This window comes from Bufo bufo, chromosome 9, assembly GCF_905171765.1.
Source record: "Bufo bufo chromosome 9, aBufBuf1.1, whole genome shotgun sequence".
NCBI lineage: Eukaryota > Metazoa > Chordata > Amphibia > Anura > Bufonidae > Bufo > Bufo bufo.
The window spans coordinates 111,087,878-111,111,207 of NC_053397.1; the positions used below are offsets into that span (position 1 = coordinate 111,087,878).

At 44.7% G+C, this 23,330-nt stretch overlaps 1 protein-coding gene across 2 annotated transcripts in view; it reads right to left on the bottom strand.

Moving 5' to 3' along the window:
• Positions 1–23,330, bottom strand: part of LOC120978499 (flavin-containing monooxygenase 5-like) — a 463,632-nt gene that overhangs the window by 296,286 nt on the left and 144,016 nt on the right. For both annotated transcript variants that reach the window (XM_040406667.1, XM_040406666.1), the window contains exon 2: positions 10,511–10,648. In XM_040406667.1, coding sequence (XP_040262601.1) covers positions 10,511–10,645 — 135 coding nt within the window. In that variant the 5' untranslated portion in view covers positions 10,646–10,648. The remainder of the gene's footprint in view (positions 1–10,510; positions 10,649–23,330) is intronic.

Sequence of the window (23,330 nt, forward strand, 5' to 3'; positions counted from 1 at the left end):
GCCCCTGATGTAATATATGGCCAAAAAAGAACCACACTGTTGATGGTTAAATGCACTTGGGTGACACAGGCTCAGCCTGCAGCTGATTTAGTATATGGCCAAAAAATAATCAGACTGTTGATGGTTAAATGCACTTGGGTGAAACAGGCTCAGCCTGCAGCTGATGTAGTATATGGCCAAAAAATAACCAGACTGTTGATGGTTAAATGCACTTCGGTGACACAGGCTCAGCCTGCAGCTGATGTAGGATATAGCACAAAATAACCACACTATCGATGGTTAAATACACTTGGTGATAGCTCGTGCTGGCGCACCACAAGTCACAAAATGGCCGCCGATCACCCCAGAAAAAAAGTGATCTAAAAACGCTCTGGGCAGCCTCAAAAAAGTGAGCAAGTCAATAATAGCACTTCAATGATCCACAGCTGCAGATCGATCACAGAATGAAGTCTTTTGAAGTAGTTAATCTGCCTAATCTCGCCCTAACGTCGCAGCTGCAACCTCTCCTTATGCTTGAATCAGCAGAGTGACGTGCAGCGCTACGTGACCCAAGCTTATATAGAGGCTGGGTCACATGCTGCACTGGCCAATCACAGCCATGCCAATAGTAGGCAAGGCTGTGATGGCCTCTTGGGGCAAGTAGCATGACGCTTGTTGATTAGCTGCTTTGCAGCCTTTCAAAAAGCGCCAAGAAAGCGCCGAACACCGAACCCGAACCCGGACTTTTACGAAAATGTTCGGGTCCGTGTCACGGACACCCCAAAATTCGGTACGAACCCGAACTATACAGTTCGGGTTCGCTCATCCCTATCTGTCACATCACCCCCATGCATACCAGGGAAACTGTCTGAGCCTCAAGTTATGCAGCAGTTTCTTATGCTGTTTGAAGGGTTTCCCAAGGGCATCCACCCCCAGTGGTAGAAGACATAGAATGCACTGACGCACAACCACTTATGTTTCCTGATGATGAGGACATGGGAATACCACCTCAGCACGTCTCTGATGATGACGAAACACAGGTGCCAACTGCTGCGTCTTTCTGCAGTGTGCAAACTGAACAGGAGGTCAGGGATCAAGACTGGGTGGAAGACGATGCAGGGGACAATGAGGTCCTAGACCCCACATGGAATGAAGGTCGTGCCACTGACTTTCACAGTTCGGAGGAAGAGGCAGTGGTGAGACCGAGCCAACAGCGTAGCAAAAGAGGGAGCAGTGGGCAAAAGCAGAACACCCGCCGCCAAGAGACTCCGCCTGCTACTGACCGCCGCCATCTGGGACCGAGAGCACCCCAAAGAAAGCTTCAAGGAGTTCCCTGGCATGGCACTTCTTCAAACAATGTGCTGACGACAAGACCCGAGTGGTTTGCACGCTGTGCCATCAGAGCCTGAAGCGAGGCATTAACGTTCTGAACCTTAGCACAACCTGCATGACCAGGCACCTGCATGCAAAGCATGAACTGCAGTGGAGTAAACACCTTAAAAACAAGGAAGTCACTCAGGCTCCCCCTGCTACCTCTTCTGCTGCTGCCGCCTCGGCCTCTTCTGCTGCTGCCGTCTCGGCCTCTTCCTCCGCCTCTGGAGGAACGTTGGCACCTGCCGCCCAGCAAACATGGGATGTACCACCAACACCACCACCTGCATCACCAAGCATCTCAACCATGTCACACGGCAGCGTTCAGCTCTCCATCTCACAAACATTTGAGAGAAAGCGTAAATTCCCACCTAGCCACCCTCGATCCCTGGCCCTGAATGCCAGCATTTCTAAACTACTGGCCTATGAAATGCTGTCATTCAGGCTGGTGGACACAGACAGCTTCAAACAGCTCATGTCGCTTGCTGTCCCACATTATGTTGTTCCCAGCCGGCACTACTTCTCCAAGAGAGCCGTGCCTTCCCTGCACAACCAAGTTTCCGATAAAATCAAGTGTGCACTGCGCAACGCCATCTGTGGCAAGGTCCACCTAACCACAGATACGTGGACCAGTAAGCACGGCCAGGGACGCTATATCTCCCTAACTGCACACTGGGTAAATGTAGTGGCGGCTGGGCCCCAGGCTGAGAGCTGTTTGGCGCACGTCCTTCCGCCGCCAAGGATCGCAGGGCAACATTCTTTGCCTCCTGTTGCCTCCTCCTCCTACTCGGCTTCCTCCTCCTCTTCTTCCACCTGCTCATCCAGTCAGCCACACACCTTCACCACCAACTTCAGCACATCCCGGGGTAAACGTCAGCAGGCCATTCTGAAACTCATATGTTTGGGGGACAGGCCCCACACCGCACAGGAGTTGTGGCGGGGTATAGAACAACAGACCGACGAGTGGTTGCTGCCGGTGAGCCTCAAGCCCGGCCTGGTGGTGTGCGATAATGGGCGAAATCTCGTTGCAGCTCTGGGACTAGCCGGTTTGACGCACATCCCTTGCCTGGCGCATGTGCTGAATTTGGTGGTGCAGAAGTTCATTCACAACTACCCCGACATGTCAGAGCTGCTGCATAAAGTGCGGGCCGTCTGTTCGCGCTTCCGGCGTTCACATCCTGCCGCTGCTCGCCTGTCTGTGCTACAGCGTAACTTCGGCCTTCCCGCTCACCGCCTCATATGCGACGTGCCCACCAGGTGGAACTCCACCTTGCACATGCTGGACAGACTGTGCGAGCAGCAGCAGGCCATAGTGGAGTTTCAGCTGCAGCACGCACGGGTCAGTCGCACTGCAGAACAGCACCACTTCACCACCAATGACTGGGCCTCCATGCGAGACCTGTGTGCCCTGTTGCGCTGTTTCGAGTACTCCACCAACATGGCCAGTGGCGATGACGCCGTTATCAGCATTACAATACCACTTCTATGTCTCCTTGAGGGCGATGATGGAAGAGGAGGTGGCCCAGGAGGAGGAGGAGGAGGAGGAAGAGGGGTCATTTTTAGCACTTTCAGGCCAGTCTCTTAGAGGTGACTCAGAGGGAGTTTTTTTGCAACAGCAGAGGCCAGGTACAAATGTGGCCAGACAGGGCCCACTACTGGAGGACGAGGAGGACGAGGATGAGGAGGAGGTGGAGGAGGATGAGGATGAAGCATGTTCACAGCGGGGTGGCACCCAACGCAGCTCGGGCCCATCACTGGTGCGTGGCTGGGGGGAAACGCAGGACGATGACGATACGCCTCCCACAGAGGACAGCTTGTCCTTACCTCTGGGCAGCCTGGCACACATGAGCGACTACATGCTGCAGTGCCTGCGCAACGACAGCAGAGTTGCCCACATTTTAATGTGTGCGGACTACTGGGTTGCCACCCTGCTGGATCCCCGGTACAAAGACAATGTGCCCACCTTACTTCCTGCACTGGAGCGTGATAGGAAGATGCGCGAGTACAAGCGCACGTTGGTAGACGCGCTACTGAGAGCATTCCCAAATGTCACAGGGGAACAAGTGGAAGCCCAAGGCGAAGGCAGAGGAGGAGCAAGAGGTCGCCAACGCAGCTGTGTCACTGCCAGCTCCTCTGAGGGCAGGGTTAGCATGGCAGAGATGTGGAAAAGTTTTGTCACCACGCCACAGCTAACTGCACCACCACCTGATACGGAACGTGTTAGCAGGAGGCAACATTTCACTAACATGGTGGAACAGTACCTGTGCACACCCCTCCACGTACTGACTGATGGTTCGGCCCTATTCAACTTCTGGGTCTCCAAATTGTCCACGTGGCCAGAGCTAGCCTTTTATGCCTTGGAGGTGCTGGCCTGCCCGGCGGCGAGCGTTTTGTCTGAACGTGTATTCAGCACGGCAGGGGGCGTCATTACAGACAAACGCAGCCGCCTATCTACAGCCAATGTGGACAAGCTGACGTTCATAAAAATGAACCAGGCATGGATCCCACAGGACCTGTCCATCCCTTGTGCAGATTAGACATTAACTACCTCCCCTTAACCATATATTATTGTACTCCAGAGCACTTCCTCATTCAATCCTATTTTTATTTTCATTTTACCATTATATTGCGGGGCAACCCAAAGTTGAATGAACCTCTCCTCTGTCTGGGTTCCGGGGCCTAAAAATATCTGACAGTGGCCTGTTCCAGTGTTGGGTGACGTGAAGCATGATTCTCTGCTATGACATGAAGCCTGAATTTTCTGCTATGGGACCTATCTCCTCTGTCTGGGTGCCGGGGCCTAAATTATATGACAATGGACTGTTCCAATGTTGGGTGACGTGAAGCATGATTCTCTGCTATGACATGAAGACTGATTCTCTGCTGACATGAAGCCTGAATCTCTGTTATGGGACCTCTCTCCTCTGCCTGGGTGCCGGGGCCTAAATATCTGACAATGGACTGTTCCAGTGTTGGGTGACGTGAAGCCTGATTCTCTGCTGACATGAAGCCAGATTCTCTGCCATGAGACCTCTCTCCAATTGATATTGGTTAATTTTTATTTATTTTATTTTTATTTTTATTCATTTCCCTATCCACATTTGTTTGCAGGGGTTTTAACTACATTTTGCTGCCTTTTGCAGCCCTCTAGCCCTTTCCTGGGCTGTTTTACAGCCTTTTTAGTGCCGAAAAGTTCAGGTCCCCATTGACTTCAATGGGGTTCGGGTTCGGGACGAAGTTCGGGTCGGGTTCGGATCCCGAACCCGAACATTTCCGGGAAGTTCGGCCGAACTTCTCGAACCCGAACATCCAGGTGTTCGCTCAACTCTAGTCATTACACATAGCCGCACACATTTTTCTTCAAATAGAAATGGGTCCACCTTCACGATTAAGCATCACATGACCTGCAAAACGTGCTATGTGATATATCTCATTGAGTGTAAATGTGGCCTCCAGTACAAGGGACGTACGACCCAGCCCCTACACAACCGCGTAAATCAACATAGATATAATATCTGGAGACAATACCTTAAACACAGCCTCTCTAGACACTGTGCATTCACAATAGAAAAAGAAAAACATCCCCTAACCATAACCCCAATTGAATTTATACCAGAAAATCCTTTCAATAGATTCAATACCCTACAGAAAAGAGAGGTATACTGGATATATCAGCTGGACACCCTTGCACCATATGGGCTCAATGAAATTTCAGAAACAATACTATAAACAAAACCTATCAAAAAGCACTCACTATTATCAATTACCCAATTGCTTTCAATAAAATTATACCTAATTGCCTTCAATAAAATTATACACACCACCCCTGTCCATCACAACAAATGTGTATAAAAAAAATAAATATATATATATATATATATATATATGGATCCGCCTGTGCACCCCCCTGTACCTGTTTTCTATATGTATATATGCATATGTATATAGATCTGACCATCTTCCAATATACATATAATCTTCCAGATGAGTATTTTTAAACACTCACTAATATCCACACTTCTCTGCAAATATAAGAATAAACATGAACAAAGGGATATATAAATAATAATAATAATAAATAACTTTTATTCTACCACTATTTACCATTAGTATCCATTGTCATTTTTAAACAAGTTCATTTTACACATATATTTTATCTATATACATTTTTTATCCCAATGTATTATTTCTTATATTATTTTTATTGATATTTACTCAATTTTTACTATTTTTCCCCACTCTTAATCATCATTTTCTATTAATAATAATATATATACATTTTTACTATCAGTATTCTTCCTCGATCCCTTCACCTTTTAATTCTCACGATCAAGACAGGCCCAACATCAACATGGTATCTCTTTCAACATAAATATACAAACATACTGTAACAAATTTGTTGCCATCCTCCTAATATCAAAACATATAATCATGTTACAAAAGCTGTTGCCACATCGGTATAAACTGACAGTGAAAAACGCTTCTGCCCAGCAGCAACAAAATAAGGCAAAACCAAAACAAAACAACACCGCCTTCAGACCACAGGCAAATTACCTGCCGGTCCCAAGCCGAAATGGTGGTGATAGAGTCGTCCCCCCGTGGATCCCTCCGATATTATGTCCTTTAGTGCTGCTGCGACATCGTCACGTCTATACCCAGCGCTGCGCTTCCCCTGGCTGCCAGTCATCACTGGACCTTTACAAATGAGGGGAATAGCAGAGGGGTTCATTGCCAGACAAATGGTGTGGGACCCCCAGCGCCAGGACCTATCAAAAGAAAAATTATACGGGCCGACACTGTACTACAGAACAAAATAGTAAAATCCCTACCCAAATTTAACCACCGCAACCGCTGCTCTAATCAAACAGTAGCTTCTACAAACCATCACAAAGGTTTGCGGCACTGTGACCTGTGATGCCCCCCGCCAGTAACTGACCTGTAAAGAAATAACAAGAAGATCGATATCTAGAACCCGGCCAGCAGATCACAGCATACTATCTGCAGCATCCTTCAATGATACCAAAGCCTGACCCAACCCCACTGCTTTACCGTGCTGGCAGCAGTAAAATACACGAAAACGAGATAATAATACAAAAATAGGACAGCCACAAAAATTCTCTCTGATACCCAGTACATATAAATAAAGCCCTGCTAATAGATAAATTAGATATATAACAATTAGTCATCACACAACAAGCAGCGCTGTATTCCCGGTGACAGCCAAATAGATAGGGGGTGTGTCGACCTGACATCACGGGTAGCGTCATAGTTACCAGATCCCCGCCCCCCAAAAAACCACTGGCCTGCACGCCAAAATACTGTTTAAAAGACGATGTTCTGTTATCTCTCAGCATATACTTTTTATTGTCCTGATGAAGAGTGCTGTACGCCCTTGAAACGCGTTGACAAAAATAAAAAAACAACTTTCTTTCTAAAAAAGAAAGTTCAGTGCCAGAAAAAGGTTTTAGAAAAATTTCCATTTTATCTTTAATATTTTACCTCTCTTGCCACAATTGGGGCAGAGACAAGGAACCTTGGCAGCAGTACAGGAACCCACATGCTGGACGGGAGAATACCGGCACAAGCTTTATAAAGTTGTTGTGGCTCCCCACAACATCACATGGTAAGCGCATCTTGCATGAAGTGCATTCAGACTGTAATACAGCCACACACACGAGGCGCGGCCTCCTGTCTCCTTTTGTCTTTTTTCCTGATCTTCATCTAAGTCACAACAATAGGCAATAACAGTCTGCTTAAACTAATAACAAACAAAGAATTAAATGTTACCATGTTTTTATTGAACACACCATGTAAACATTCACAGTGCAGGTAGAAAAAGTATGTGAACCCCTAGACTAATGACATCTCTAAGAGCTAAATGGAGTGAGGTGTCAGCCAACTGGAGTCCAATCAGACACCTCCCATGAGATAAGATTGGAGGTGTTTGTTACAGCTGCCCTGCCCTATAAAAAACACACACCAGTTCTGGCTTTGCTTTTCATGAGAAGCATTGCCTGATGTGAATGATGCCTCACACAAAAGAGCTCTCAGAAGACCTACGATTAAGAAATTTTGACTTGCATAAAGCTGGAAAGGGTTATAAAAGTATCTCCAAAAGCCTTGCTGATCATCAGTCCAGGGTAAGACAAATTGTCTATAAATGGAGAAAGTTCAGCACTGCTGCTACTCTCCCTAGGAGTGGCCGTCCTGTAAAGATGACTTCATGAGCACAGCGCAGACTGCTCAATTAGGTGAAGAAGAATCCTAGAGTGTCAGCTAAAGACTTACAAAAGTCTCTGGCATATGCTAACATCCCTGTTAGCGAATCTACGATACGTAAAACACTAAACAAGAATGGATTTCATTGGAGGATACCACAGAGGAAGCCACTGCTGTCCAAAAAAAACATTGCTGCCTGTTTACAGTTTGCACAAGAGCACCTGGATGTTCCACAGCAGTACTGGCAAAATATTCTGTGGACAGATGAAACCAAAGTTGAGTTGTTTGGAAGAAACACACAACACTATGTATGGAGAAAAAGAGGCACAGCACACCAACATCAAAACCTCATCCCAACTGTGAAGTATGGTGAAGGGGACATCATGGTTTGGGGCTGCTTTGCTGCATCAGGGCCTGGACAGATTGCCATCATCGAAGGAAAAATGAATTCCCAGGTTTATCAAGACATTTTGCAGGAGAACTTAAGGCCATCTGTCCACCAGCTGAAGCTCAACAAAAGATGGGTGTTGCAACAGGACAACGACCCAAAGCATAGAAGTAAATCAACAACAGAATGGCTTAAACAGAAGAAAATACGCCTTCTAGAGTGGCCCAGTCAGAGTCCTGACCTCAACTCGATTGAGATGCTGTGGCATGACCTCAAGAAAGCGATTTACACCAGACATCCCTAGAATATTGCTGAACTGAAAGGTAGTTCTGTAAAGAGGAATGGTCAAGAATTACTCCTGACCGTTGTGCATGTCTGATCTGCAACTACAGGAAACATTTGGTTGAAGTTATTGCTGCCAAAGGAGGTTCAACCAGTTATTAAATCCAAGGGTTCACATACTTTTTCCACCTGCACTGTGAATGTTTACATGGTGTGTTCAATAAAAACATGGTAACATTTAATTCTTTGTGTGTTATTAGTTTAAGCAGACTGTGATTGTCTATTGTTGTGACTTAGATGAAGATCAGATCACATTGTGCAGAAATCCATATCATTCCAAAGGGTTCACATACTTTTTCTTGCAACTGTATATATATATATCAGAATACAGGGAAGATTAGAAGATGAAGAAGGAGGATCACATGACTTTGTCCTAATGCGCTTGCTCATAATGCCTTGCTGTCAGCCTTAGTTAATCATAAGTAGTTATAGCTATGATGTATGTGGATGTGTCATAGACAATATGTAAGATCCCAGCCAGGATCTGCCATGTTATTTTTGGGCTTGAACATTGGAAGGATTTGACATTAGTTAGATAGAGAAAAATTATCTTAAAAAGAATACAGCTAGTTTGGGGGTTAACAGAGGGTATTTCACAGGGAAAATAAGACCATAGCTAGTTAGATGTATAATTATTTCACAGATAGAAGTCATTTATTAAAATGGTGAAAAGTAGAACTGGCTTAGTTGCCCATAGCAACCAATCAGATTCCACCTTTTATTCCGGACAGCTACTTTGGAAAATGAAATGAGGAATCTGATTGGTTGATATGGACTAGTTTGATTAATGACCCTCAATGTGTCATATTATTTAACTTATTCTGGCTGTCTCAAGGAGGCTGGTTTTGTCAACTATTTGTAGGACTGCTTGTGCTAGTGTGCAGTATTTAAAGCTGTACAACTCAATTTATTAGTAATGTATATCACTCCAATGTTCATTACATAATTCACAGTCACAACAAATCTTTTACAGTATTAATTCGGGTAGCAGTGTGCCACCTGAAATATTGGTGTGTGTCACAGTTACTGTACAGTGGCATGTGGCATTGTCACATAAAAGCAGAAAAAAATGTCCTAAATGAGCTTGAAAAACTTTATGTCACGTAGGTAAGATAAGGGAAGGAAACAGGAAACGGCAAAGCAAACAAAACAACTGACTAGGCCCCAAAAGCTAGGGAACAAAGGGGTCACCTCTTACGCTGCTATGCCCATGTGCATTTCTCGATGGTAGATATGCACATGCCCACGTACCTAAGCTGAAACACACTGGACCAAACCCTCAGCAGTAGGGAAAAGTGAAAGAGACTACCAGCTCCTTCAACCACCGAAGGAGCTAGATTCACTCTAGGGGCCTAGTAAAAACAGACACAGAAGGGAAAAGCGAAAAGGACTTATCTTTAGATGAGTTGGAGTAGACAATCCACCAAAACTTCCAGCACACAAACAAGGAAGTAGTATAACCCGCAAAGGCTATAGGGAGAGGGAGGAATAAATAGCCTCCCCAATGACCAAACAAACCACACCTGATAGGAGGTGGGATTCTGTTCAGGGCAGGGCGTGACACTTTACATTTGTGAAAATGAATCAAACATGGATCAGTGAGGATTTTCACATACCTCCAGCTGATCACAATTAATAGATCTCCCTTTGATAATAGAGGGGAATGGATATTTATCCTCAGCCCAATGATGCCACTATCTACTTTCCCATAATTTTCCAAGCTGTACTGCTACAGGTGTGGAAGCTACTACTACCTTTGCTACCACGTCTACTACCCCTACAAAGCAGCATGTTCTCTCACTTATCATGTTACATACAGATGTACCATGGTTAGCACTCCCGCTGTTAACTAATTTCATTATCTTGAGATAAAAGCCATTGAAAAGCAATTGAAGGTGTTTGCTTAGATTAGATAACCAAACTCATAAATCTCTGAAAAAAGGAGTGCTAACCATGTTACATCGGTACTGTGCTGCTGCCACTACTACTGGCCCTAAAAGGGCTTGATGCTTATCAAATTTCAATTTGCAATTTTATCTAACTACTTTTCCCTTGGACCAGTATACAAAAAGTGCCTTATCCTGGAATATACAGGGGTCCTGAGCCCCATTATGGTGCCCATATGTCTCTTAGGGCATATGAAAATGGGTGGGTCATGTGAGACTTCTACAATGTGTTTTTGCCATTTATCTGTAATGTTCTGATTCATACCTTATATCGCCAAAGTCCTCCAATATCTTCACTTTTTTCAAAGCATGTGGGTTCAAGTCCCTCATCAAGACAACACTTAATAGCTGCCAAACCACTGGCTCCTGCCCCAATCACAGCTACAGTCTTCACCGCCATTATCTGTGGTCATAAACAAAATGAAAACACATATACAGTGTAAATCAAATACATGCAACAAACAGATCATAGAATAAATCAAACCTTTCAAAAGTTCCCCAGCAAAACTCTTTTTAAAATGCATATCCATGCATATCCTGTGAATTGGACAGCATGGTGGCTCAGTGGTTAGAGGTGGGGTCCTAGGTTCAAATCTTGCCAATGACAACATCTAATGTGGTAAGAGTTGTCCTTTCCTAGTATAAATTATTATCATTTCAAACACAGTTGTTATTTATAATAATGTTAGTTTCAGTTATATATCAATTAATACTGAGTGATTTATATGGCCAAGTTGACTGCAGCAGCAAGAGAGAGGTTCTGTGTTACAACATGCAGAGTAGATCATGCTATAGCGCTTCTTGCCAGTACCCTGGTTTGCTCATTCAGCTGTACGGCATACAGATGATGTCAGGGAAGTTGGTACAAGCACATTTTGGCTGGCAATGACTTTGCTTCGCTCTCCTCTGTTGTGGTTTTAACCACTGAGGAAGAAACCTAAGGTTTCAAAACGTGTCTGGTGATGAAGAAATAAGTTGCAGTATTGACCTACCTAGTACAACTGTGATATCAACATACCAAGTGTGGAAGCAGCAGAGATTGGCCCGCTGTTTGCGGGCCGCAATACGAGCCCGGCTGGCACACAGTCGTAGGCATGAGCCCTAAGGTTACATGCAGTCCCACAGCTTGGAACCACCCACAAATCTGTGTGTGAAAATGTACTAACATGAGAACCAAAGCATATGGATACAATACGGCTGTTTAGGATCACATGCAAATCAGTGTGTGAACACATGCCAAGACGAGGGCCACAGCATATAAGTAGATTGTGACTGATTTAAGGGCGTATATGTGAAAAAGCCCAATGAAGTTCTCCTGAGTTGAACACACGCCATGAAGACACACTATAATTGTGTCAGGCAAAATGTAAACATAAATTGAGTAAAAATTTTATATGAAACCTATATTTGTAATAGTAAGCAAACAAATTGAATAAATGTAAAACCACATATATTTTTTATAAATGTATATAAAATAAATTGTATGTAGTACTACTGTTTGGGATTACATACAGATCTCTGTGTGAACACGTGCTAAGGTGGGAGCCATAGCATATCCATGCAGTGCAACTATTTGACATTACATGTGGATCGGTATGTGAACATGTACTTAGATGAGTACCACACCATATGGGTTGATCATAACTAGTTTATGGGCGTTTATGTGAAAAAGTCCAGTGAAGCTCTCCTAAGTTAAACACATGCCATGCCTATACTTGTAATAGTATGTAATCAAAATTAATAAATGTTTGACCAATTGTATATTTATAAATATAAAAATAAATATAAATTATATCGAGTCCGACTATTTGAGATTACACACCACTTGAAACCGAACCCGAGTTCGGGAAATGTTTTTTTTACAGCAGAAATTGATTTCTGAAGCTATTACCCGAAGTCTCGCGAGACTTTGCGAAGTAATAACTTTGGCTCATAGAAACCAATACATTCTAATACTGTACAGAGCGCTCGCTCCTAGTGTGAATAACAGCCAAAGTAGACCATAATCGATAATCACAGATATGACATTGTACATTACATAAATTGTGAAAGTTATTATGTTGTCTACATTATTTAATGCATAGGATGTACAACTAGAAAACTCAAAAAGAGGATAGCGTAACCTTTATCCAAAACATTATCTATGTCCACTAGTTCTGTGTCAGGTGCAAGTAAACATTTTATTTCAGAACATAATGGTAACTAGAGATGTCGCGAACATAAAATTTTCAGTTCGCGAACGGCGAACGCGAATTTCCTCAAATGTTCGCGAACGGGCGAAACGCCATAGACTTCTATAGGCAAGCAAATTTTAAAACCCACAGGGACTCTTTCTAGCCACAGTAGTGATGTAAAAGTTGTTTCAAGGGGACTAACACTTGGACTGTGGCATGCCGGAGGGGGATCCATGGCAAAACTCCCATGGAAAATTACATAGTTGACGCAGAGTTGGGTTTTAATCCATAAAGGGCATAAATCACCTAACAATCCTAAATTTTTTTGAACAACGTGGTTTAAAACATCCAGTGTCTGTATACGATCAGGTATGATGTTGTATCGATCGGGTAGTGTAAGGGTTACAGCCGCTTTACAGACATTGACAGACCAAACTCCCCTTTTAATGCACCGCAAACAACTGCAAACAGTCCATTTGCCCAACCGCAAACTCCCCATTTGCACAAGGTTGGATACCAAGCTAGCCATGTCCCGTTGATGTCATTGAAGGTTTCTTCCTCCACCCAGCCACGTACAACACCAAGGGTCCCCGAAAGGTGAATTGAATTGATTTTTTGAACGGGGAGATGGTTAAAAAAACGCTGGCTCCCTCCCCTTTGTTTGAATCCACGGTCACTGCGTCTGCGCCGTGCAATTTACTCTCACACCCGATATGAGTGTTATTTTCTGTAGTTCTCTTCTCATCAGTTTAATCCCTGTTACGTCCCCAATCTGGCGTCCATTTATTGAATTGATTTTTCGAACGGGGAGATGGTTAAAAAAACGCTTGCTCCCTCCCCTTTGTTTGAATCCACGGTCACTGCGTCTGCACCGTGCAATTTACTCTCACACCCGATATAAGTGTTATTTTCTGTAGTTCTCTTCTCATCAGTTTAATCCCTGTTACGTCCCCAATCTGGCGTCAATTTATTGAATTGATTTTTCGAACGGGAAGATGGTTAAAAAAAACGCTGGCTCCCTCCCCTTTGTTTGAATCCACGGTCACTGCGTCTGCGCCGTGCAATTTACTCTCACACCCGATATGAGTGTTATTTTCTGTAGTTCTCTTCTCATCAGTTTAATCCCTGTTACGTCCCCAATCTTGGGTCCATTTATTGAATAGATTTTTCGAACGGGGAGATGGTTAAAAAAACGCTGGCTCCCACCCCTTTGTTTTAATCCACGGTCACTGCGTCTGCACCGTGCAATTTACTGTCACACCCGATATGAGTGGTATTTTCTGTAGTACTATTCTCATCAGTTTAATCCCTGTTACGTCCCCTATCAGGACGTGTATTGAATGGATTTTAGACAACCGCAAACAGTTGTCAAAAGTTGACAAACTCCCTGCAGAAATGTGATTTATCTGTGTGCGTCCTTCTTGTTACTTCCAATTTGGGGCACTGCGCGTGCGCCATGCAATGTACTCTGCCACACGGTATGAATGGTGTGTTAACTATTCTTATCAGTTTAATCCCTGTTACGTCCCCTATCTGGGGACTTGTGTTGAATTGATTTTAGGAACCGGGAGATGGAAAAAGCAGCTTGGGCGGTCCTCTTACTCCCAAGTTGGGGCACTGCGCGTGCACAGAGCAATGTGCTGTGACACCCTATATGAGTGGTGTCTTAACTAGTACTATTCCTATCAGTTTAATCCCTGTTACGTCCCATATCAGGGATTGCCTTTTGTGAAAAAAAATTTAGGCCGGGTACCTTCGACTGCCTTCACAGTGACAGACCAAACTCTGATACACCAAACTGAATTGATTTTAGGAACCGGGAGATGGAAAAAGCAGCTTGGTCAGTCCTCTTACTCCCAAGTTGGGGCACTGCACGTGCACGGAGCAATGTGCTGTGACACCCTATATGAGTGGTGTCTTAACTAGTACTATTCCTATCAGTTTAATCCCTGTTACGTCCCCTATCCGGGGACGTGTGTCGAATTGATTCACCATTGTCGAATTAACGAACCATTACGACATCCTGAAATAATTTTAGTTCTGAGCTCTGTACTTGCTTTGTATTGGAATTGATGGGGATTTTTTAAATTGTCTGCATTATTTCTAATAAACGATTAAGAGACTTTATTATGATTTTTTTATTTTATGTATTAAAAACCCATACAACTTTAAAAAAATAAAAATTTATGTTTTTTCTATGAAACGTTATCCAGCCGATCGCTTTTGGTCTGATCATAATAAAGCAACGGCCTTATCATCTGGGGTGTGGCAACATTGCCAACACACTCATAGAGGTGATGATCGCTTCATTGTGATACGCAAGCCCCTTCACCACAACAAGGTAACGATCACGAAGGGGAATTGACACTTGTATGTGCCTTTTTTTTTGTTTTGCTTTTGCAGCCACAGTGCAGCACCAGAGGCCAGAAAAATTAGGCATGTACACATGCCTGAAAAATAATGTTATTGTTGCAGCCGCTGTTGTAGCAGCGGCCGTAAAAATTGATGTTTTCAGGGCAGAAAGGTGACTAAAACATTGCGGCTTGAACCCTAGTTGGTGGCGGAGAATTCACGAAAGTCATCAGGTATGCAGACATTAAATACAGCAGCGTGGGGACCATTTTGAGGCCAAAGCATGTCCTCAGGCCTTTTGTTAGTCAATCCCCCACTGTCAGTCCCTTTGGGATCCATGCCTCATTCATCTTAATGAAGGTGAGGTAATCAACACTTTTTTGACCGAGGTGACTTTTCTTGTCAGTGACAATGCCTCCTGCTGCACTGAAGGTCCTTTCTGACAGGACACTTGAAGCGGGGCAGGCCAGAAGTTCTATCGCAAACTGGGATAGCTCAGGCCACAGGTCAAGCCTGCACACCCAGTAGCCAAGGGGTTTATCGCTCCTCAGAGTGTCGATATCTGCAGTTAAGGCGAGGTAGTCTGCTACCTGTCGGTCGAGTCGTTCTCTAAGGCTGGATCCCGAAGGGCTGTGGCGATGTGTAGGACTGAAAAAGCTCTCCATGTCCTCCATCAACAACACGTCTGTAAAGCATCCTGTCCTTGCCGGCGTGGTCGTGGTAGGAGGAGGATTACTTTCACCTCTTCCCCAGTTAGATTCCCGTTGTGCTGTGACATCCCCCTTATAAGCTGTGTAAAGCATATTTTTTTGTTTGGTTTTGAACTGCTGCATCCTTTCCGACTTTCGGTAATTTGGTAACATTTCCGCCACTTTCTGCCTATAACGGGGGTCTAGTAGCGTGGCCACCCAGTACAGGTCGTTCTCCTTCATCCTTTTTATACAAGGGTCCCTCAACAGACATGACAGCATGAAAGACCCCATTTGCAAAAGGTTGGATGCGAGCTACTCATTTCCCGTTCCTCGTCCTCACTGATGTCATTGACGGTCTGTTCTTCACCCCAGCCACGTACAACACCACGGGTCCCAGATAGGTGACAACAACGAGCACCCTGGGATGCCTGCTGTGGTTGGTATTCCTCCTCCTCCTCTGCAGAGGCTGTCCTAACACCCCAGTCATACAAATACTCGTTGACGGCTTTTTCTTGTTGGAGCAGGCGGTCGAACATTAGGAGTGTTGAATTCCAACGTGTCGGGCTGTCGCAAATCAAACGCCTCACTGGCATGTTGTTTCGCCGCTGAATATCGGAAAAGTGAGCCATGGCCGTGTAGGAACGCCTGAAATGGCCACACACCTTCCTGGCCTGCTTGAGGATGTCCTGTAAGCCTGGGTACTTAGACACAAAGCGTTGTACGATGAGATTCAACACATGTGCCATGCACGGCACATGTGACAACTTGCCCAAATTCAATGCCGCCAACAAATTGCTTCCATTGTCACACACCACTTTGACGATCTCCAGTTGGTGCGGGGTCAGCCACTGATCCACCTGTGCGTTCAGGGCGGACAGGAGTGCTGGTCTGGTGTGGCTCCCTGCTTTCAGGCAAGTCAACCCCAAGACGGCATGACACTGTCGTATCCGGGATGTGGAATAGCCCCTGGGGAGCTGGGGGGATTCAGTTGATGTGCAGCCAGACGCCGCAGCAGAAGAGGACTCAGCTGAGGAGGTTATCGAAGAGGATGGAGTAGGAGGAGTAGAGGAGGTGGCAGTAGGCCTAACTGCAAGTCTTGGCGGTGTCACCAACTCTGCTGCAGAGCCACGCATTCCATGCTTGTCAGCCGTCAGCAGGTTGACCCAATGCGCAGTGTACGTGATATACCTGCCCTGACAGTGCTTTGCAGACCAGGTATCAGTGGTCAGATGGACCCTTGCCCCAACACTGTATGCCAGAGATGCCATGACTTCCTTTTCAATAACAGAGTAGAGGTTTGGGATTGCCTTTTGTGCAAAGAAATTTCGGCCGTGTACCTTCCACTGCAGTGTCCCAATGGCTACAATTTTTTGGAAGGCCTCAGACTCCACCAGCTGGTATGGTAAAAGCTGGCGGGCTAAAAGTTCCGTCAAGCCAGCTGTCAGACACCGGGCAAGGGGGTGACTCTGTGACATTGGCTTCTTACGCTCAAACATTTCCTTGACAGACACCTGACTGTGGGCAGATGAGATGGAACTGCTGAAGGTGAGAGGCGGAGTGGCGGGTGTTTGAAAGGGGGCAAGGAGGACAGCAGGGGTTGACGTGGCTGAAGATGCTGGACCAGGAGGAGGATGGTGGCTTTGAGTTTGTGTGCTGCTTGTACTCATGTGTTGATCCCATTGGCGTTTGTGATTTGAGATCATGTCCCTTCGCAAAGCAGTTGTACCGAGGTGGGTGTTGGACTTCCCACGACTCAGTTTCTTTTGGCACAGGTTGCAAATGGCATTGCTGTTATCAGAGGCAGACACACACAAAAATGCCACACTGCTGAGCTTTGCAATGACGGCATTCTGGTGGTGGCAACAGAATGCGTTGATTGGCGTGCTGTCTGGCTGACCCCGGGTGCCGATACATGCTGTCTGACTGTGCCACTAGCTCCTTGCGACGACCTCCCCCTGCTTCCAACTTGTCTCCTCCTTCTCTCTGTCTCCCCTTCTGAACTTTCCCCCTCTTCTTCTTCTCTTCGAGCAGGCACCCACGTGGCATCCACGGACACATCGTCATCATCAACCACTTTACTTGAATCTGACACCTCAGCAAAGGAAGCAGCAGAGGGTACAACATCATCATCATCATCATCATCACACTGTACGTCCATGTGTGTAATCCTGCCTGACTGAGACATATCCCTGTTATCTACATCCTCTGGCAGTAATGGTTGCGCATCACTAATTTCATCCAACTGATGTGTAAATAACTCCTCTGACGGATCAAGTGAAGCGGCTGTGGTGGTAGTGGTGGTGGTGGCGGCGGGCGGGAGAGTGGTAACTTGAGAGCAGGTGACCGAAGCTGAGCTGGAGGACGATGGTGCGTCAAGGTTCTTAGCGGAAGCTGTTGAAGATTGCGTGTCCTGTGTAAGCCAGTCAACTATGTCCTCAGAATTTTTCGGGTTCAGGGTACGTTGCCTCTGAACACTAGGCATTATTCCAGGGCCAGTGGAAATCACAGCACCACGACCACGACGGCCCCTGCGGGCTGGCCTTCCTCTGCCTGTCTTTTTTTTTTTTAGATAAGTGGTACTATGCGTGCAAGGTACTGTGCTACCCTATATAAGTGGTGGGCAGTGGGCACAGTACAGTCTGTGTGGGCCTGACACACACTGGCTTGCAACTGCGATTATATCACAGAGAAAAAATAAATTGACTTTAGTTTTATTTGCAAGGTATTGTGACACCCTGTAACGGTATGAGTGGTGGCCTGGCCAGTGGCCACAGTACAGTCTGTGTGGGCCAGACACTCACTGGCTTGCAACTGCGATTATATCACAGAGAAAAAATAAATTGACTTTAGTTTTATCTGCAAGGTATTGTGACACCCTGTAACGGTATGAGTGGTGGCCTGGCCAGTGGCCACAGTACAGTTTTGGGCCAGACACCCACTGGCTTGCAACTGCGATTATATTTATTACAGAGAAAAAATAAATTGACTTTAGTTTTATCTGCAAGGTATTGTGACACCCTGTATGAATGGTGTGCACACAGTACAGTCTGTGAGCCTGCAGCCTCTCACTGTCTGGCAACTGCGATTATATAAAAAAGAAATTATAAATTGACTTTTTTTTATCTGCAAGGTATTGTGACACCCTATATGAGTGGTGTGCACACAGTACAGTCTGTGGGCCTGCAGCCTCTCACACACGGGCAGGCAACTGCAAAATATATATATATATATATATATATACATACAGTACAGACCAAAAATTTGGACACACCTTCTTATTCAAAGAGGAGTTTTCTTTATTTTCATGACTATGAAGGCATAAAATCTATGAATTAACACATGTGGAATTATATACATAACAAACAAGTGTGAAACAACTGAAAATATGTCATATTCTAGGTTCTTCAAAGTAGCCACCTTTTGCTTTGATTACTGCTTTGCACACTCTTGGCATTCTCTTGATGAGCTTCAAGAGGTAGTCCCCTGAAATGGTCTTCCAACAGTCTTGAAGGAGTTCCCAGAGATGCTTAGCACTTGTTGGCCCTTTTGCCTTCACTCTGCGGTCCAGCTCACCCCAAACCATCTCGATTGGGTTCAGGTCCGGTGACTGTGGAGGCCAGGTCTGGCGCAGCACCCCATCACTCTACTTTATGGTTTCAAAGTTTTCCCAATTTTTCGGCTGACTGACTGACCTTCATTTCTTAAAGTAATGATGGCCACTCGTTTTTCTGTACTTAGCTGCTTTTTTCTTGCCATAATACAAATTCTAACAGTCTATTCAGTAGGACTATCAGCTATTGTATCCACCTGACTTCTCCTCAACACAACTGATGGTCCCAACCCCATTTATAAGGCAAGAAATCCCACTTATTAAACCTGACAGGGCACACCTGTGAAGTGAAAACCATTTCAGGGGACTACCTCTTGAAGCTCATCAAGAGAATTCCAAGAGTGTGCAAAGCATTAATCAAAGCAAAAGGTGGCTACTTTGAAGAACCTAGAATATGACATATTTTCAGTTGTTTCACACTTGTTTGTTATGTATATAATTCCACATGTGTTAATTCATAGTTTTGATGCCTTCAGTGTGAATCTACAATTTTCATAGTCATGAAAATAAAGAAAACTCTTTGAATGAGAAGGCGTGTCCAAACTTTTGGTCTGTACTGTATATATATATATATATATATATATATATATAAATAAATAATTAAAAAAAGCAGACTGATGTACCAGCCCTAAAAAGGGCTTTTTGGGGTGCTGTCAGGACACTGTCCTTACAGCAGATGAGTCTGTGGACACAGAACACTGCCCTAGCTAACGCTTTCCCTATTAAATCAGCAGCAGCAGCACTGTCCCTCCTCTCACTAAGAATGCAGCTTCCGAATGAATCTAAAATGGATGCTGTCCAGGAGGTGGGAGGGTCTGGGAGGGAGGGTCTGCTGCTGATTGGCTGGAATGTGTCTGCTGACTGTGAGGTACAGGGTCAAAGTTTGCTCAATGATGATGTATAGGGGGCGGACCGAACATCGCATATGTTCGCCCGCCGCGGCGAACGCGAACAAGCTATGTTCGCCGTGAACTGTTCGCCGGCGAATAGTTCGGGACATCACTAATGGTAGCATCTCGTAGTTTAGATGCTATGGAATCGGAAAAGTGACTAACCCTGGGGGGGAGGGGGGGTTGGGGCTGGAGCTGGAGAAAAACACTTTTGCATCGGGAAGCTTTTTCGATATATCTAGATTTCTCTGGGGCCTCAATTACAGATATGATTTATTCTTTCATTATCGTTAGAGGGCCATTTTCTCCTTGTCTTTATCTCATGAGATATATGCATTACAGATCAATTTTTGATCTGAAGTACCCTACACTAATGATCTGTGGATGGCACTGTTATGGGCAGGGGGATCAGTGGATGGCACTGTTATGGGGAGGGGGATCTGTGGATGACATGACACTGCTATAGGGAGGGGGATCTGTGGATGACACTATATAGCAAATTATGCTATATGTGTCATCCACAGATCTCCCCCAAAACAGTGTCCCTCAATACACCGGCCTCGCCGCTCACAGCAGTATAATATCTAAAGACTATTCGTTAACCGGCAGTAACTTGAACTTTAAATCAGCGCTATGATCTTTATTACCTTATAATGAAGCTCCGGTAACGGGCAGAGCGGGCGGCGGTGTAACGTCACTCACATCACGCGCCTGCTCCGTCTGCTTCATTCATAAAGTGGGCGGAGCAGGCGCATCACATGAGTGAGTGACGTTAAGCCACCGCCCGCTCTGCCTGTTACCGGAGCTTTATTGTAAGGTAATAAAGATCATAGCTCTGATTTAAAGTTCAAGTTACTGCCGGTTGAAGAATAATCTTTAGATATTATACTGCTGTGAGTGGCGGGGCCAGTGTAAGAGTACAGTGACTGCACCGGCCCCGCGGCGAGTTGCCGCCTCTAGCCCCTCCTCCATCCCAGCTGATACATCACTGCGCTGTGAAGCATCGCAGCCAGTGATGTATCAGGGACTTAACTGCGGCGGTGTGGGATTTAAGGGACCCACAGGCATAGCACCTGACCGCCCGCTCCCACCCGCATAGCAATGAACCGGCCAATTATTCAATAACGGTATTCGTCGACAACGAATCCCGTTATCGAATATTATCAATTATCAATAACGTTGATTAATGGTTGCAGCCCTACAGGGAATAAATTTAGAGAGGGGTGGCGCCGGGATCCAGGATTCAGTGCGCGGCAGCACATCTGCTTCCTTCTCCCCTGTGCTGCCTTATACCAGACGTATAAGATGACCCCCAAATTTTGAAAATAATTTCTAGTGTTAGAAAGTCATCTTATACGCCGGTAAATACGGTACTTTTTTTTGGTACATTGGAACTTATTCTTATTCTCATGTTTATTAAAACACAAATGGTTTTACTAAATTGTCTGTGTGTGGAGGCTCACCCGCTAGTGGAGGTGGATCTGGGTGCTCTTGACGTATCTGTTTAACACAATCAGAAAAAAAGTATATACTATAAAATATTAGTCAGGCACTCGCATCATTCGTGCACCGGAGAGCAAAAGAGTACGGGTAGCTGTTATAATTAATTATATTTATTAACATTGTACTATAAAAACACATGCATAATAAATGAACTCATATATTGTATAAATGTTAAATAAAAATTGTAAATACATAAAATTGTATACAACAATTCATGCAGTCTCTTTTTTGACCTCTAGATGGCAATCTCTAGCAGCTTTGGAACACATACTTTCTGTGTCTCATATGCAATTGCATCTGTTCTCCACCAGATGGTGCTGTTCTTCAATAAGCGTGTATTCTTGGTAAATACAACAGTTATTGCACCTGTTTACCACCAGATGGTGGTGTTCCTTAATATATGCGTGCTGCCGGTAAGTGTTTGTTGGTTAGTAACCGTTAGTTGTTACATTTGTGAATACTGACCAGTATATCATTGCACAAGAAATAGACTCTCAGTCCACATAAGATGAGTGTGATTAAATACAATGGCTCAATCCAGTGTGTTTGAATGCTTTGTAGCAATTTAGTATTTATCAGTCGGCTAGCGCGGCGTCCCACGTGCCTAACAGACGTAACTTATAAGGTACCTCATTTTCCCATAGATGTCTTGTCCCGATGCCGCCTTTTTCTCCATCTTGTTCACCACTTCCCACCGCAGTTGCGCTATACAGCGTGTCACTAGGTCATTTATTGTTAAGACCGTTCGTGAGCCGGTAGTTTTGTCACACCTTTATATTTGCTGCTGTGGGGGAGGGTGTTGAGATTCCTGGAAATGTCCAGTTGTTGGCAGGGGTTAGTCTTGGGTATAAATTCGGATCGGTGAGCAGGTCTTATCCCCAGACGCGTTTCGAAGTGTCGCACTTCTTCCTCAGTGGTTGCCTGCTTTCATTCCCTCTCACCATTTTCTATCCGGTAATGAGCCAAAAAATGTAATGGATCAAAAGTCCGTTCCAGGTTTTCCCACCTGGTGATCGTTCAGAGCCACCTGTGGTTTCTTGTTAGTTTCTTTTTTATTAAAAGAACAGACATCTGCTAAAACATGCAAGATAATGGTGTAAAAAATAAAATAAGCAAAGAATATATTGAATGAACACCAATCTTAAAACCATCCTTATAGTTTGTTCGCAAAAGGTCCATTATATCTTTAGTGCGTCTTTGGATATATTTTACGTTGATCCAAAGACTGATTTTGCTATGGATCCTGTTATGTCAGTTATCAGGTGTCCAAACACGCAAAAAACTCACTTGCAGTAACATGCGTTTCTGATGCGTTTAAAAAATAATAATTATGCGTTTGTTGTAGGTTCTAACTACCTTTTCTGATCCATCTATGTAGGTTTTCTTTTGGACCTAACTCATTGTCCCTTGTAATTGTACTCAGGGTTAGTCTTGTACAGATCTTGTTATGTCACTTATCAAGTGTCCCAATTTTTTTTTTTTATGTTGAGTGCGTTTTTTGTAAATTCCAACTGCCTTTAGGCTGATTTAACCATATAGGTTGTCTTCCAGATATACAGGGTGGGCCATTTATATGGATACACCTTAATAAAATGGGAATGGTTGGTGATATTAACTTCCTGTTTGTGGCACATTAGTATATGTGAGGGGGCATTAAAAACTAGATGTGTACTTGAAACACAATTTTATTAATTGTACAGCCCATTGAAACAAAAAAGTAACTATGGTGTTAAAAACACAGTCACTAGACCACTGTTACTGATGTAGGCTTAAATGAGATAGGAGAGGGGGGGACGCCCTTTCGATATTTTGGGGTTAGGGATTGTGCACGTCCCCCCCTCTCCTATCTCATTTGAGCCTACAT